This window comes from Microcaecilia unicolor, chromosome 9 (genome assembly GCF_901765095.1).
Source record: "Microcaecilia unicolor chromosome 9, aMicUni1.1, whole genome shotgun sequence".
In the NCBI taxonomy this organism is placed as follows: domain Eukaryota; kingdom Metazoa; phylum Chordata; class Amphibia; order Gymnophiona; family Siphonopidae; genus Microcaecilia; species Microcaecilia unicolor.
In genome coordinates this window covers 69,403,608-69,421,168 of record NC_044039.1, presented here as the reverse complement: position 1 = coordinate 69,421,168, position 17,561 = coordinate 69,403,608, and the positions used below count along the sequence as shown (strand labels likewise).

General features: G+C 44.7%; 1 protein-coding gene across 5 annotated transcripts in view; it reads left to right on the top strand.

Moving 5' to 3' along the window:
• FBLN1 (fibulin 1) overlaps window positions 1–17,561 on the top strand; it is a 1,130,965-nt gene that overhangs the window by 178,628 nt on the left and 934,776 nt on the right. For all 5 annotated transcript variants that reach the window (XR_003943425.1, XR_003943426.1, XR_003943427.1 and 2 more), the window contains exon 4: window positions 17,236–17,401. Coding sequence is in view for 1 of the 5 variants with exons in the window: in XM_030215291.1 (XP_030071151.1) it covers window positions 17,236–17,401 (166 nt within the window). In the remaining 4 variants the exon portion in view is untranslated. The remainder of the gene's footprint in view (window positions 1–17,235; window positions 17,402–17,561) is intronic.

The window sequence follows — 17,561 nt, the reverse complement described above, 5'->3', positions numbered from 1 at the left end:
GACACAGGGGAGAGATACTAGACATAGGGGAGAATAGGAACTCAGAAGGGAGGTACTGGACATGGGAGGGCATAGGGACACAAGGGATGATGCTGGACACAGGGGTAGGGGATACTGGACAAGGAACCATGGGGACACAGAGAAGGGAAATGGATGGTGGACATGGAGAGAGAAGACATGACAAATAGACAGGAGACTGGTGAGTGAGTTAAGACAGAGGAAAGAAGAAACCAGAGACTAGGACCAAGCTGATTTGAAAAGTAAAATAGCCAGACAACAAAAGGTAGAAAAATAATTTTATTTTCTATTTTCTGATTAGAATATGTCAGATTTGGAATGTACATCTTGCCAGAGCTGGTGTTAGACATGGCTGGAGCCCAGGCCATAAATTTGGGAGGGAATCCCAAAGCCCATCACCAGGCTACACTGCCTTCAGCTTCCATCATGCTTGTGGTTTTCTCTGGCCAGGGGACCAACAGCAATTGCTCCAGTTGCACTCCTCTAACACCATCCCTGTCACGTACTATCTTTATATTTTACACAGGAGGAAATTCATTTCTTTCTGTTTTTCTGGTATTGTATTTTTTTTTGTTTTTGTTACATTTGTACCCCGCGCTTTCCCACTCATGGCAGGCTCAATGCGGTAGGCAATGGAGGGTTATGTGACTTGCCCAGAGTCACAAGGAGCTGCCTGTGCCGGGAATCGAACTCACTTCCTCAGTTCTCCAGGACCAAAGTCCACCACCCTAACCACTAGGCCACTTCTCCACTCCAGGTCTCGCTTCCTGGGGTTTTGGTTATTTTTATAATTTGTAGTTAATTATTCTATATTTAGCATTTTTGTTCCATGTATGTGATTGAGGTATTCTGTTAGCATGTATTTTCTATGTAGCCTTCTGTAGTAAGTTTGGTTTGTTCAGTTTTCCCAATAGATGTATTGATATTTTAGGGCCCCTCTGTATGTAAGACAATGCCTTTTTCATAAGTAGAATCCTTGTTTTGGAAGTTAGTGCTGGCATTGTAGATTTGCTCTAGGTTATGAGTGACATTTTGTTTTAAAGATTGTTTTATTTACTATATGGTGTCTGTTGAGATTACGGTGAGTTTTATGGGGAAATGTCCTAACTCTGTTCTGCACCCATTGGGGGAAAGCCAGGGGGTTCTGTGGATACAGAATTTAATACTAGACTATACTTTCTGGGATCATTTCTACAGCGTGTAACTGGAGAGATATGCTGAAAAGTGTTTGGTCTTGCTATACAGTCTATGTATGTGTGCTAGGGGACCGAGGCTCAATGGAGGCTGAAGAGTGCAATCTCTTGTACTTCCCCCTAGCCCTCAATGTGGCCTGCAGTCACTGAAGCCTGCAATGCTACCCTCATTGAAGTTATTGGGAGTGGGGTAGAGGTGGAGCATGGGGTGGGGTATCAGATGGCAAGTTTTTCAATTTCAAAAAGTTGGCAACCCTGGTGCCCACTCATCTGACCTGTTGGCCTTCTGGCTACCCCACTGATCTAGAGATGAGAATGACTAGTGAGGTAATTAAATTTGCTGATGACACAACGTTATTCAAAGTTTTTAAATTACAAAAGGATTGTGAAAAATTGCAAGAGGAACTTATGAGACTAGGAGACTGGGCATCCAAATGGCAGATGACTTTTAATGTGAGCAAGTGCAAAGTGATGCATGTGGACAAGAGGAACCCAAACCATAGTTTCATGCAAAGTTCCACATTAGGAGTCACCATCCAGCAAAAGGGTCTAGGTGTAATTGTTGATGATATGTTGAAACCCTGTGCTCAATGTGCAGCGGCAGCTAAGAAAGCAAATAGAATGTTAGGAATTATTAGGAAAGGAATGGAAAACAAAACTGAGAATGTTATAATGCCTTTGTATCGCTCCATAGTGTGACCACACCTTTGAATACTTTGTGCAGTTCTGGTCACCACATCTCAAAAAAGATTTAGTGAATTAGAAAAGCTACAGAGAAGGGCGACTGCTATGATAAAGGGGATGGGACGACTTCCCTTTGAGGAAAGGCTAAAGCGGCTAGGGCTCTTCAGCTTGGCAAAGGGACGGCTAAAGGGAGATATGATAGAGGCTTTTAAAATATTGAGTGGAGTGGAACAGGTAGATATGAATCGTTTGTTTACTCTTTCCAAAAGTAATAGGACTAGAGGGCATGCAAAGAAGCTAATAAGTAGTACATTTAAAACAAATCAGAGAAAATATTTCTTCACTCAATGAGTAATTAAACTCTGTAATTTGTTGCCAGAGAATGCAGTAAAAGCAGTTAGCTTAGCGAGGTTTAAAAAAGGTTTGGCTAATTTTCTAAAAGAAAAGTCCATAACCCATTAGTAAGATGGACTTGCTAAAATCCACTGTATGTTCTAGGATAAGCAGTATAACATCTGTTGTGTTGTTCTGGGATCTTGCCAGGTGCTTATGACCTGGATTGGCCACTGTTGGAAACAGGATACTAGGCTTGATGAACCTTTGGTCTGTCCCAGTATGGCAATGCTTATGTTCTTGTGGTACAGCAGAGCCCCATTTCAGAGAACCAGTCCTTCCGTATGAGCCCCAGAACTTCAGCATGTGTGATTCCAAATGCATGGACATATCCATTCAATATGGTGACTAAAGCATGGAGGATGCTGTCCCAATTATCTGTAGAAAAGGAAATTATGTCATTGTAAAAGAAACTTTTACAATGATTTCAATAAGTGGCAATAAGCCTGGTGTTACAGGAAGGTTTTAAGTACATTAGAAGATGGGGCAATACATCGAAAAACAAAAACTATATTGTAATAATGGGATGCATTTCACTGTGGAAGGAAAAAGAATCCTTGGTGAGAGATTCAGACAATATGTGTCTAGGCATTTAAACCAGAAGGTGGGGGAGGCAGTTGGAAGGTCAATTCAGGTAATCTCCTCCAGCAAAAGACAAGTGCTGACAGTAAGTAAAGAAAGCAATGAGAACAACAATCTTAGCAATTCAATTCTTAGCAATACCATAGAAGGTGAGACTAAACAAAAAACTATACAGAATATGAGACTGCCAATGAAATGTAGCTGGAAAGCAATGACCACAAATGTTCGCAGTCTAAGCAACAAAGATCATTATCTGCAAGTCCTGATGATAGGGGCAGATTTGGGTCTTGCCACTATCATGGAGACCTGGTTCAATGACTCCCATGAATGGAACCCAAACATACTGTGCTATAATCTATTTAGGAAGGATTGAGATGGTTGAAAAGGTGGAGGAGTAGCTCTATATGTGAAATAATATCAAAGCAACTGAGATGCAGGGGGTCTGGGGAAAAGAAGCAATATGGATTGCCTTGAAAATAGAAGACGGACCCTCTATTTGCATGGGTGTTGTCTACAGACATCTGACAGAATCGGAGCAGCTTGATAAAGATCTGGTTGCAGATGCCAAAAAATTGGGAAAGAAAAGGGGAAGTGCTGTTACTGGAAGATTTCAACTTTCCGGATGTGGACTGGAAAGTTCCATTTGCAGATTCAGAAAGAAGTTGGGAGATAGTGGATGCCTTTCAAAGTGCTCTGCTCAGACAAATGATGATGGATCTCATCAGAGAAGGAGCAATGCTGGATCTGGTGCACACAAATGGGGAATGTGTCTAATGTCAGAGTAGGTGCTCATGCTCATCAAATGGTTTGGTTTGATATAACAGCTAGACCAGAGGGCAACCACTCAAAACTCAGTTCTGGATTGCAAACATGCTGACTTTAATAAAATGGAGGCATATCTGAAGAAAGAGCTGATGAGATGAGAAGACATACAAGAAGTGGAAACACAGTGTGAGTGGTCCAGGCTGAAAAAAGCTATTAAAATGGCTACTGACCTTTACGTAAGGAGAGTAAATAAAAGTAAGAAAACAAGGAAACTGATATAGTTCTCCAAACAAGTGGCTGAGATAATAAAGGCAAAAGAGGTGGCATTCATGAAATATAGGAAAACTGAAGAAGAAGAACACAGAGAAGAATACCAGAAGAAACTGAAAGGAACCAAGAGGGAGATCCATCTGGCGAAAGCAGAGGGGGAAGAACAGATGGCTAGAAATGTAAGGAAGGGGAGACAAGAATTCTTTCATTTATATTAGTGAAAGGAGGAAGGCTAAATATGGAATTATGATACTGAAAGATGCTGTGGACATCTATGTGGAGAGCGATGAAGAAAAAGCAAACGTGCTAAACAAATACTTCTGTTCTGTGTTCATAGAAGAAAATACTGGAGAAGGACCACTGTCAGCTGGTAAAGGTAAATATGAGAATGGAGTTGTTACGAACTGGGCAACATTCTGGGCAAGGGGGAGCCTATTCGAAAGGATGGGCTCCACCTTAACCAGGGTAGGACCAGGCTGCTGGCATCAGTGTTTAAAAAGGAGGTAGAGCAGCTTTTAAACTAGAGACTGGGGGAAGACCGACAGTTGCTCAAAAGCTCGTGGTTTGGAATATGGTATCTTTTAAAGATATCACCAAAACAGGGAAGATAGGGTATCTCGATAGTGAGGTTGCAAAAGAGACGGTAGTAGATCAGGAGGGGCATAATCGAACGTGAACGCCCATCTCCATGGGCGTCTATCTCCGAGGACAGGTACGTGAAGGGGTGGGACAGACCGTATTTTTGAAAAAGATGGGCGTCCATCTTTTTTTTCGATAATACGGTTTGTGCCAGGCAAATGCATCAGATTTGTGCGGATTTGAGCTGGGCGGTATCGTTTTTCAGCGATAATGGAAACCAAACGCGCCCAGCTCAAAACCGAACAAATCCAAGGCATTTGGTCCTGGGAGGGGCCAGGATTCGTAGTGCACTGGTCCCCTTCACAAGCCAGAACACCAACCGGGCACCCTAGGGGGCACTTGTAACAATTTAATACCTCCCAAGTCCATAGCTCCCTTCCCTTGGGTGCTGAGCCCCCCCCAAATCCTCCCCAAAACCCACTGCCCACAACTCTACACCATTACCATAGCACTTATGGCTGAAGGGGGCACCTACATGTGGGTACAGTGGGTTTTGGTGGCGGTTTGGAGCGCTTCCATTTACCAGCAGAAGGGTAACAGGTAGGGGGGGTGGGCCTGTGTCCACCTGGCTGAAGTCCACTGCACCCACTAACAACTGCTCCAGGGACCTGCATACTGCTGTGATGGAGCTGGGTATGACATTTGAGGCTGGCATACAGGCTGGAAAAAATAAGTTTTTAAAGTTCTTTTTTTTTGGGTGGAAGGGGGTTAGTTACCACTGGGGGAGTCAGGGGAGATCATCCCCGATTCCCTCCGGTGGTCATCTGGGGCACTTTTTGGGGACTTGTTCGTGAGAAAAAAGGGTCCAGAAAAAGTGACCCAAATTCTCCTTTCTGGCACCCTTCTTTTTTCCATTATCGGCCGAGCGCGCCCATCTCTCCTCAGCCGATAAACACGCCCCAGTCCCGCCTTCACCACACCTCCGACACACCCCCATCAACTTTGTCCATTCCCGCGACAGATTGCAGTTGGAGGTGCCCAAAATCGGCTTTCGATTAAACCGATTTGGGTTCCCGCGGGAGAAAGACGCCCATCTCCCGATTTGGGTCGCAATATGGGCGTCTTTCTCTTTTGAAAATAAGCTGGCAGTTGTCCTTAAATAAAAATAGAAATCAGACAAAGGATTCCAATTTAATACAGTCAAGTACTGAGCATGATGTAAATAGGAACAACAAACATAGTTTGAAATGTCTATATGCAAATGCCAGAAGCCTAAGAAATAAGATGGGAGAGTTAGAATATATTGCACTAAATGAAAAATTAGATATAATAGGCATCTCTGAGACCTGGTGGAAGGAGGATAACCAGTGGGACACTATCATACCAGCAAGTGGTTGAGAAAATAAAGGCTAAAGAGTTGGCGTTCCAGAAATACAGAAAAACTCAAGAAAAGGAACACATGGAGGAATACCGGATGAAAGTGAAAGAAGCCAAGAGAGAGATATGACTGGCAAAAGCGCAAGCGGAAGAACAAATGGCTAGAAATGTAAGGAGGGTGACAAAAATTTCTTCAGGTATATTAGTGAAAGGAAAATGACTAAAAAGGGAATTGTGAGACTAAAAGATACTGCGAACCGCTTTGTGGAAAATGATGAAGAAAAAGCAAATTTGCTAAATAGATACTTTTGTTCTGTTTTCATAGAAGAAAATCCTAGAGAAGGACTGCGATGGACTGGAAATAGTACAAATGAGAATGAAGTGGATAAAGCACAGTTCACGGAAGAAAGTGTGTATCAACTCATCTTCAATATATGTGGGTAGCAAGGACAGTGTCTAACATGGACACTTACAACACTTGCACTTACAACTGTGCAGAAGAAATGGATCCTCAGAAGCTTAGCCGAAATTGGGTGGCGGAGCAGGTGGGGGGAAGAGGGGTTGGTGGTTGGGAGGCGAGGATAGTGGAGGGCAGACTTATATGGTCTGTGCCAGAGCTGGTGATGGGAGGCGGGACTGGTGGTTGGGAGGCGGGGAATCCTGCTGGGCAGACTTATACGGTCTGTGCCCTGAAAAAGACAGGTTCAAATCAAGGTAAGGTATACACATATGAATTTATCTTGTTGGGCAGACTGGATGGACCATGCAGGTCTTTTTCTGCCGTCATTTACTATGTTACTATGTAACAACTTGAAAAGCTAAAGGTGGACAAAGCCATGGGACCGGACAGGATCCACCCCAGGATATTGAGGGAGCTCAGAGAGGTTTTGGCGAGTCCTCTTAAAGATTTGTTTAATATATCCTTGCAGACGGGAAAGGTTCCAAGGGATTGAAGAACGGCGGAGGTGGTCCCTCTTCACAAAAGTGGTGATAGGGAAGAAGCTGGAAACTACAGGCCGGTAAGCCTCACTTCGGTTATTGGAAAAGTAATGGAAGCGATGCTGAAGGAAAGGATAGTGAATTTCCTGGAAGCCAATCAGTTGCAAGATCCGAGACAACATGGTTTTACCAAAGGAAAATTGTGTCAAACGAATCTCATTGAGTTCTTTGACTGGGCGACAGGAGAATTGAATCAGGGATGAGCTGTGGACTTAATCTACTTAGATTTCAGCAAAGCTTTTGACACGGTTCCCCACAGGAGGCTCTTAAATAAACTGGATGGGCTGAAGATAGGACCTGAAGTGGTGAACTGGATTAGGAACTGGTTGACGGACAGGCGCCAGAGGGTGGTGGTGAATGGAATTCGCTCGGATGAGGGAAAGGTGAGTAGTGGAGTGCCTCAGGATCGGTGCTGGGGCCGATTCTGTTCAATATATTTGTGAGTGACATTGCCGAAGGGTTAGAAGGTAAAGTTTGCCTATTTGCGGATGATAGTAAGATCTGTAACAGAGTGGACACCCGGGAAGGAGTGGAAAACATGAAAAAGGATCTGAGGAAGCTAGAAGAATGGTCTAAGTTTTGGCAATTAAAATTCAATGCAAAGAAATGCAAAGTGATGCACTTAGGGAAGAGAAATCCACGGGAGATGTATGTGTTAGGCGGGGAGAGTCTGATAGGTACGGGCGGAGAGAGGGATCTTGGGGTGATAGTATCTGAGGATTTGAAGGCGACGAAACAGTGTGACAAGGCAGTGGCCGTAGCTAGAAGGTTGTTAGGCTGTATAGAGAGAGGTGTGACCAGCAGAAGAAAGGGGGTGTTGATGCCCCTTGTCAACCGCTCCTCCCGGCCGCGTAATTGTCTCTCTCACTTATCCGTGCTGTCCGCTTCCGACTCCACACTCGTCTGTGCAGTTCGCTGTCACTGCCACACAGTTCCGCTAGCAAGGCGGTGCAACACAGTTCAGCTTGCCAGTCTTTTAAACAAAGTACAGCTAGTCAGACTTTAAATACAGTTCTGCTAGCCAGGCTTCAAACACAGTTCGGCTAGCCCGGCCTTCCAACAAAGTTCAGCTAGTCAGGCTTTAAACACAGTTCGGCTAGCCAGGCTTCCCCACCTCGCCCTCTTCAGCAAGGCCTCAAAACAGTTCAACTTAGCTAGGCTTTAAACCCAGTTCTGCTAGCCAGGCTTCAAACACAGTTCGGCTAGCCAGGCTTTCCAACAGCGCCCTCTCCAGCAAGGCCTCAAAACCGTTCAGCTTAGCTAGGCTTTTTTCCCCAGCACAGCTTAGCCAGGCTTTTAAAGATCCACCACCCTCACTTGTCAACACTTTACCTCTTGACAACCACCCGCCGGATCTCTCCTGACTATTACTCTTTTCTGATACTTTTGGGCTCCTCTCTAAGTCACTCTTCTTCTCCAGCCACTTCCTCTCCCACCTCCATTTCCTCTTCCACACCTTCCCCTCCTACCTGCTCCAACTCCTCCCATTCCATCCCCCCATTCTCCACCCCCTCCCTCAGGTGTTCCACCCTCTCCTCAGCTGATTCCATCTCCTAATCAGCCCCCTCTCCTTTCCTCTCCTGTGGCTCAGGCACTCGTTTGTCCTCCTCTCTCCTATTCTTCCAGGCAGTCTGAAATCTGTGTTCTCTACGCTCCTGCCTCCGCCCCTCCCGCAATGCATTCTGGGATCTGTAGTTTTTCCACTCTGGCTTTTCTCTCTTCCCCCCTGCATTCTGGGCTCTGTGGCTTCTCTGATTCTCACACCCTGTATAAGTCGTTGGTGAGGCCCCACCTGGAGTATTGTGTTCAGTTTTGGAGGCCATATCTTGTTAAGGATGTAAAAAGAATTGAAGCGGTGCAAAGAAAAGCTACGAGAATGGTATGGGATTTGCGTTACAAGACATATGAGGAGAGACTTGCTGACCTGAACATGTATACCCTGGAGGAAAGGAGAAACAGGGGTGATATGATACCAGTGCTTTTTTTGTGCCGGTACGCAACGGTACGGCGTACCGGCACCTTTTTTTGCCCGCCCCGCCCCCCCCCCCCCCCGCGACACTCCAGGCAAGTCCTGCACTTAGTTTTTTTTTTTTAAGACTCAGAACGTGCGAACGATGCAGCCGGCAGCGATTGAAAGAGGCTGTCTGGGCTGGCATCTGCGTCGGAGCTTCCCTCACCCTCTGCGAGTCCCGCGAAACAGGAAGTTGTAACAATGAAGGCGGGACTCGCAGAGGGTGAGGGAAGCTCCGACGCAGACGCCAGCCCAGACAGCCTCTTTCAATCGCTGCCGGCTGCATCGTTCGCACGTTCTGAGTCTTAAAAAAAAAAGTAAGTGCAGGACTCGCCCGGAGTGTCGCGGGGGGGGGGGGGGAAGGATTGGGGAGAGAGAGAAAGAGGGAAACCAACAGAGGGAAGGATTGGGGAGAGAGGGAAAGAGGGAAACCAACAGAGGGAAGGATTGGGGAGAGAGGGAAACCAACAGAGGGAAGGATTGGGAAGAGAGGGAAACCAACAGAGGGAAGGATTGGGGAGAGAGGGAAAGAGGGAAACCAACAGAGGGAAGGATTGGGGAGAGAGAGAAAGAGGGAAACCAACAGAGGGAAGGATTGGGAAGAGAGGGAAACCAACAGAGGGAAGGATTGGGGAGAGAGGGAAAGAGGGAAACCAACAGAGGGAAGGATTGGGGAGAGAGGGAAAGAGGGAAACCAACAGAGGGAAGGATTGGGGAGAGAGGGAAAGAGGGAAACCAACAGAGGGAAGGATTGGGGAGAGAGGGAAAGAGGGAAACCAACAGAGGGAAGGATTGGGGAGAGAGAGAAAGAGGGAAACCAACAGAGGGAAGGATTGGGAAGAGAGGGAAATCAACAGAGGGAAGGATTGGGGAGAGAGGGAAAGAGGGAAACCAACAGAGGGAAGGATTGGGGAGAGAGGGAAAGAGGGAAACCAACAGAGGGAAGGATTGGGGAGAGAGGGAAAGAGGGAAACCAACAGAGGGAAGGATTGGGGAGAGAGAGAAAGAGGGAAACCAACAGAGGGAAGGATTGGGGAGAGAGGGAAACCAACAGAGGGAAGGATTGGGGGGAGAGAGGGAAACCAACAGAGGGAAGGATGGGGAGAGAGAGGGAAAAACAGATGGAAGGATTGGGGAGAGGGGAAAACAGATGGAAGGATGGGGAGAGAGGGGAAAAACAGATGGAAGGATGGGGCGAGAGAGGGAAAACAGATGGAAGGATGGGGAGAGAGAGGGGGAAAAACAGATGGAAGGATGGGGAGAGAGGGGGGAAAAACAGATGGAAGGATGGGGAGAGAGAGAGGGAAAACGGAAGGATGGGGAGAGAAAGAGGGAAGACGCTGGATGGAAGAATGCAGAAAGAAATAGGGGAGACACTGGAAGGATGGGGAGAGAAAGCAGAGCTGCTGGATGGAAAAGGGGAATAGAGAAAGACTGGAGAATAAGAGGAAGGGGCATGGGGAGAACAAGGGTGAGGAAAAGATGAAAAGCCACAGGTAGATGAAGGAAATTAAAGAATGGATAGTAAGAATGAATTAAATCTGGACAGAGAGAGAGCCTGAAAAATATTGAAGAAAGCAAAGAAAAAGGAGACAAAAATGACAAATGGCACAGAAGAGTTAAGCGAAAACAAAGGAAAGCAGAATCACAGACTGGGACCAATATGGAAAGAAAAACAGTCACCAGACAACAAAGGTAGAAAAAAATCATTTTATTTTCATTTTAGTGTTTGTAATATGTCCAATTTGAGAATTTACATTGACTGTCTTATTTTGCACTGGGTATACTGGAGCTGTAAGAGCTTACAGAGATTATTTATCATGAAAAAAAATCACGTTATTTTTTTCTCCTATAGTACTATGTCTGTTTATATGCGCCATGGCTGGTATAGGGGGTGTGGTTAATATGGGTGTGGCTATCATAGGGGTGGAGCCATATGTGGTGACCCCGCCCATAATGAGTACCGGCACCTTTTTTTCTACAAAAAAAGCACTGTATGATACAGACGTTCAAATATTTGAAAGGTATTAATCCGGAAACGAACCTTTTCCGGAGATGGGAAGGCGGTTGAACTAGAGGACATGAAATGAAATTGAAGGGGGGCAGACTCAAGAAAAATGTCAGGAAGTATTTTTTCACGGAGAGAGTGGTGGATGCTTGGAATGCCTTCCCGCGGGAGGTGGTTTAGATGAAAACGGTAACGGAATTCAAACATGCGTGGGATGAACATAAAGGAATCCTGTTCAGAAGGAAGGGATCCTCAGGAGCTTAGCAGAGATTGGATGGCAGAGACAGTGCTGGGAGGCGGGGCTGGTGGTTGGGAGGCAGGGCTAGTGTTGGGCAGACTTATACGGTCTGTGCCCTGAAAAAGACAGATACAAATCAAGGTAAGGTATACACAAAAAGTAGCACATATGAGTTATCTTGTTGGGCCGACTGGATGGACCGTGCAGGTCTTTTTCGGCCGTCATCTACTATGTTACTATCCTGCTTATTTTCGAAAGTGATCACTGGCCATCTTCCGACATAAATCGGGAGATGGCTGGCGATCTCGGAAAAGCGGCAAAATTGGTATAATCGATAGCTGCTTTTTTGACAGCATCACCGCTTTCCCGTTGCTTCGCCGGCGAAAGTTCAAAGGGACGTGTCACTGGCAAAGCGAAAGCGGGACATGGGCGGGCATGGCCGTGGCTTCCAGATGGCCGGCTTTCGTGGATAATGGAAAAAAAAAGTGGCGTTAAGCAGTATTTCGCCAACTTTACTTGGTCCTTTTATTTTCACGACCAAGCCTCAAAAAGGTGCCCCAACTGACCAGATGACCACTGGAAGGAATGGGGGATGACCTCCTCGTAGTCCCCCAGTGGTCACCAACCCCCTCCCACACGAAAAAAAATAAAATAAAAATAAAGCACTTTTTTGCCAGCCTGTATGCCAGCCTCAAATGTCATACCCAGGTCCCTGACAGCAGTATGCAAGTCCCTGGAGCAGTTTTTAATGGGTGCAGTGCACTTCAGGCAGGCAGACCCAGGTTTATCCCCCCCCCCCTTACCTGTTACACGTGGTGCTAAGTGTTGAGCCCTCCAAACCCCCCCCCCCCCAACACCCACTGTACCCACATGTAAGTGCCCCCCTTCACCCATAAGGGCTATGGTAATGGAGTAGAGGTGTGGGGAGTGGGTTTGGGGGGGATTTGGGGGGGGTCTCAGCACCCAAGGTAAGGGAGCTATGCACCTGGCAAATTTTTTTGTATTTTTTAAAACATTTTTAGAAGTGCCCCCTAGGGTGCCCTGGCATGTGAGGGGGACCAGTGCATTACAAATGCTGGCTCCTCCCGCGGCCAAATGCCTTGGATTTCGCCGGGTTTGAGATGGCCATCATTTTTTTCCATTATCGCTGAAAAACAAAACTGGCAATCTCAAACCTGGCGAACTCTGGCATTTGGCCAGGCTAAACCGTATTATCGAAAAAAAAGATGGCCGGCTATCTTTTTCGATAATACGGTTCTGGCCAGCTGTTGTGCCGCCGCCAAAATAGACGTTCGATTATGACCCTCCACATTACTAGATGACCGAGGGGTAAAAGGGGCAATCAGGTAGGACAAAGCCATAGTGGTGAGATTAAATGAATTCTTTGCTTCAGTATTCACCAAGGAAGATTTGGGAGTGATACAGGTGCCAGAAATGGTATTTGAAGCTGTTGAGTCAGAGAAACTGAATGAAATCTGTGTAAACCTAGAGGATGTAATGGGGAAGTTCTACAAACTGAAGATTAGCAAATCTCCTGGACTGGATGGTATTCATCCCAGAGTACTGATAGAATTGAAAAATGAGCTGGCGGAACTATTTTTAGTCATATGTAAATTATCTTTAAAATCCAGCGTGGTACCAGAAGATTGGAGGGTAGCCCATGTAACGCAACATTTAAAAAAGGTTCCAGAGGGGATCCGGGAAATTATGGACTGGTGAGCCTGATGTCGGTGCCAGGCAAAATGGTAGAGACTATTATAAAGAACAAAATTACAGAGCATATTCAAAAGCATGGATTGATGAGACAAAGCCAGCATGGATTTACTGAAGGGAAATCTTGCCTCACCAATCTATTACATGTCTTTGAAGGGGTGAACAAACATGTGGATAAAAGTGAGCCGGTTGATATTGTGGATTTTCAAAAGGCATTTGACAAAGTACCTCATGAAAGACTCCAGAGGAAATCGGAGAGTCATGGGATAGGAGGTAGTGTCCTATTGTGGATTAAAAACTGGTTAAAGGATAGAAAACAGAGTAGGGTTAAATGGTCAGTATTCTCAATGTAGAAGGGTAGACAGTGGGGTTCCTCAGGGGTCTGTGCTGAGACCGCTGCTTTTTAACATATTTATAAATGATTTAGAGATGGGAGTAACTAGTGAGGTAATTAAATTTGCTGACGACACAAAGTTATTCAAAGTTGTTAAATCGCAAGAGGATTGTGAAAAATTACAAGACCACCTTACGACACTGGGAGACTGGGCATCTAAATGGCAGATGACGTTTAATGTGAGCAAGTGCAAAGTGATGCATGTGGGAAAGAGGAACCCGAACTATAGCTACGTAATGCAAGGTTCCACGTTAGGAGTCACCGACCAAGAAAGGGATCTCAGTGTCGTTGTTGATGATTCGTTGAAATGCTCTTCTCAGTGTGCTGTGTTGGCTAAGAAAGCAAATAGAATGCTAGGTATTATTAGGAAAGGAATGGAAAACAAAAGTGAGGACGTTATAATGCCTTTGTATTGCTCCATGGTGTGACTGCACCTCGAATATTGTGTTCAGTTCTGGTCACCGCATCTCAAAAAAGATATAGTGGAATTAGAAAAGGTGCAGAGAAGGGCGACAAAAATGATAAAGGTGATGGGATGACTTCCCTATGAGGAATGGCTGAAGTGTCTAGGGCTCTTCAGCTTGGAGAAGAGATGGCTGAGGGGAGATATGATAGAGGTCTATAAAATAATGAGTGGAGTGGAACGGGTAGACGTGAATCGTTTGTTTACTCTTTCGAAAAATACTAGGACTAAGGTAATGCGTTGAAGCTACAAAGTAGTAAGTTTAATAAGAATTGGAGAAAATATTTCTTCACTCAACGTGTAATTAAACACTGAAATTCGTTACCAGAGAATGTGGTAAAGGCGGTTAGCGTGGAGGGGCATAATCGAACGGGACGCTTAAGTTTTCCTGAGGACGTCCTCGAAGGATGTCCCGGCGAAGGGGCGGGGAAACCCGTATTATCGAAACAAGATGGGTGGCCATCTTTTGTTTCAATAATACGGTCGGGGACGCCCAAATCTCAACATTTAGGTCATCCCCGATTTTTGGCGATAATGGAAACCGAGGACGCCCATCACAGAAACGACCAAATCCAAGCCATTTGGTCGTGGGAGGAGCCAGCACCCTAGGGGGCACTGCAGTGGACTTCAGAAATTGCTCCCAGGTGCATAACTCCCTTACCTTGTGTGCTGAGTCCCCCCAACCCCCCCCCAAAAAAAAACCCACTCCCCACAACTGTACTCCACTACCATAGCCCTTAGGGATGAAGGGGGGGCACCTAGATGTGGGTACATTGGGTTTTGGTGGGCTCACATTTATCACCACAAGTGTACTAGGTAGGGGGGATGGGCCTGGGTCCGCCTGCCTGAAGTGCTCTGCAGTACCCACTAAAACTGCTCCAGGGACTTGCACACTGCTGTCATGGAGCTGGGTATGATATTTGAGGCTGGCATAGAGGCTAGAAAAAGTTAAAAATGAATGTATTGCACGCAATTGACGCAATCGAAAAAAAGTTTTTCTTACTAGTTCATTTATCTGTATTTTAAAAGATAATTTATAATCAAAAAATACCCCAAACTTTGGATTTCTCTTTTATATCGAGCACTTTAGCAGTGTGGAGCACAATCTTCCATCTGATAATCCCATCTGAATTCCCAATTTGTTTTTTTGCTTATTTAACTTCAAAAAGTTGTTATTCGTCCAATCATTTATCAATCGAATAATATACTGGGCAAACCTGTTCATTTCTTCAAAATTCACATATGCAGGACTTAAAATAAAAATGTCATCAGCATAACATAAGAATATCCGGATTAGACAACATTTCCCCCAGAGAACTCATATAGACACTAAACAGCAAAGGTAAAAGATATTGCAAAGCTAGACATTCCAGATAGGGATTCAGAATTATTTATTCATTTTGGATACAGAGTACAGGAATGTGTATAACAACTAAGATTGAGTTTTTCTCCCCATTTTAATTTTGTAAAGTCAGGTAGACAGGTTTTCCTCAACTGTATCCTGGACCAAAGAAGACATCTACCAAGACAGATGAAGAAATAACCAAGAAAGGCCAAATATAAGTGATAAAAATTCCATATGGACATTTAACGCCATCTGTATGTATAAGGAAATAGACTGATACATACAAAATACTTGACCCATACCATATAAGTGAATAATATACTTACCTGAGATGGTGTCCTTCAGGGATACCTGTGAAAAGAGTTATATTTTAAGGAAAATGTGAAGTACTTGGTAAAATTAAAGTAGGAATATTGAAATATTGAAAGAAATTAGAATTTCTTACTTATGTAATGCAATATTTCTGTAAGAAAGAGTTTGACACATAGAACTTGTTATTACTAAAGAAAAATAGAATCTTTTAATTACACACTGGATTCGGTTTTTAATGTTTTAACAATTTTCAAGCTGTAATTTTTAATTGCTGCTTATGTTTTTAAAGTACTGTAAGCACAGTGCAATAAATCAACTATTTGCACAATATTCAGATAGGGGCCCTTTTACTGGTATCAGGTGAGTTCCCACCCAGACAGTTCCCACCTAGGACAACTCCCTCCACCGGGACAATTGCCACTTAAGGGGACAATTCCCACCAAGGACTCCCCCCCCCCCCCCCAGACATTTCCCACCCTCCCTAGCCTGTAGCTTCTTTTTTATATCAGGTCTCATAAGTCCTGGTAGTGCTTTTTTTTTTTAACGGCATCTAAAACAAGGAGGTTAGAGCTGCATACGGATGTACATAAAGGATATATAATAACGGAATAACTTTTCATAGGTAGAGTGTTATAAATCATAATCAGTGTGTCATTTTGAGGGGCTGAATTAGGTTGAAACCTAGTTTGGGGGTGTGGGGGGGGGGGCATTACTATCCCCCACATGAACTGCACTTTGTATTTATTTATTTATTTATTTATGAAGTTTAGATCCCAGATTAAACATGAATTAGGTTGAAACCTAGTGTGGGGGTTGTGTGGGAGTATTGCCCCCACCACATGAATTGCATATCTGGAAGGAGAAAGGGATGTGTAAAAGATAATGTTGTGGGGGGGGGGGGGGGTGAGGGGGTACTGACCCCCCCCCCCAAACGATGTGGAAGGGAGGGAGATTATGTTCAGTTGGAATTGTCCTAGGTGGGAATTGTCCAGATGGGAATTGGTGGGTGGCAACTGTCCAGGTGGGAACTGACTTAGAACTTTTACTAAAGGGTTGCCACATGGTAAATTGGAACTACTGCAGGCCTAAAGCGGCCTGCGGCAGTAGTTCCACCACATGTGGGCAGCATTTCTGGCACTACCGAAAATTCCAGAAAAATATTACCGCAGGAGGTTACCACCGGGTTAGCATGGGAGCCCTTATCGCCACCTCAGTGGGTGGCTGTAAGTGTTCCCTCCGAAATGGCTACGCAGTAAGTGCAAAGTTACCGCATGGCCATTTCTTTTTTTGGGCTTTTTACCCACTTTCGTAAAAGGGGCCTCAGTGCCACTGCCACTAGCACAGGGCCCCCTTTACCACAGCATAGTTAAAGGGCCCCATTGTATTACATTTATTTGCCATCAATTTCTGAACACCACTTTTGAGAATCATGTAACATCATTTTTGATTCTCCAATTTACAATTTCTTTACAATTATTTTCCTTCAGATTGGTGACTGTCCATCTTAAATATGTCAGTTTTTATTATTTGCTTTCACTCTGGACAAGGGCTCAGTCTGAGATAAATCAGCTGGTTCAGACTACATAAACTGGTGAGGTAATACTGAAGGGGTCTTTTACTAAAGGTTAGCTCGAGTTAACTGCAGCAGGGCCCATAGGAATAAAATGGGCCCTGCTGCAGATAACTCGAGTTAATCTTTAGTAAAAGTCTCTTGTTGCAGAAGAGTGGAATGGCACTTGCAATGCCTTCAGCTTATCAGTGCCTTAAAATGTATTTGAATTTGGGCTTTACTGAATAGCAACAGCAATCTTTTTGTTTTGATGAGTTTTTCAAAAAATTACTGCTAGTAATTTTTTAAATGTCCAATTGATTGTGAACTTTGTCTTGACAGAAATGCTGCAACTGTTGCTTGTTGGGAAAACGTGCTCGACTACAGGGACAGAGTTGTGAGCAAAACCTTCTCCTAGGATACCAGTGTGGCCAGGTCTTCAGAACATGCTGTGTAAAGGGCCAAGAAACAGCTGACACATCAAATATAGGCATCAATAAGGAAGAAGGTAAGGTTGCCTTAGGTCAGGTGAAGCTGAGAGAGAAAAATATCATTCACAGTCAACATACAATTTTTCATTGTGTACTTAGTTTATTGCTGTGTGAAATATTTTGCTGAATTTTAACTTGATGGCTCTTTTCTTGCTGAACCTGGGGTTGGAAGGGACT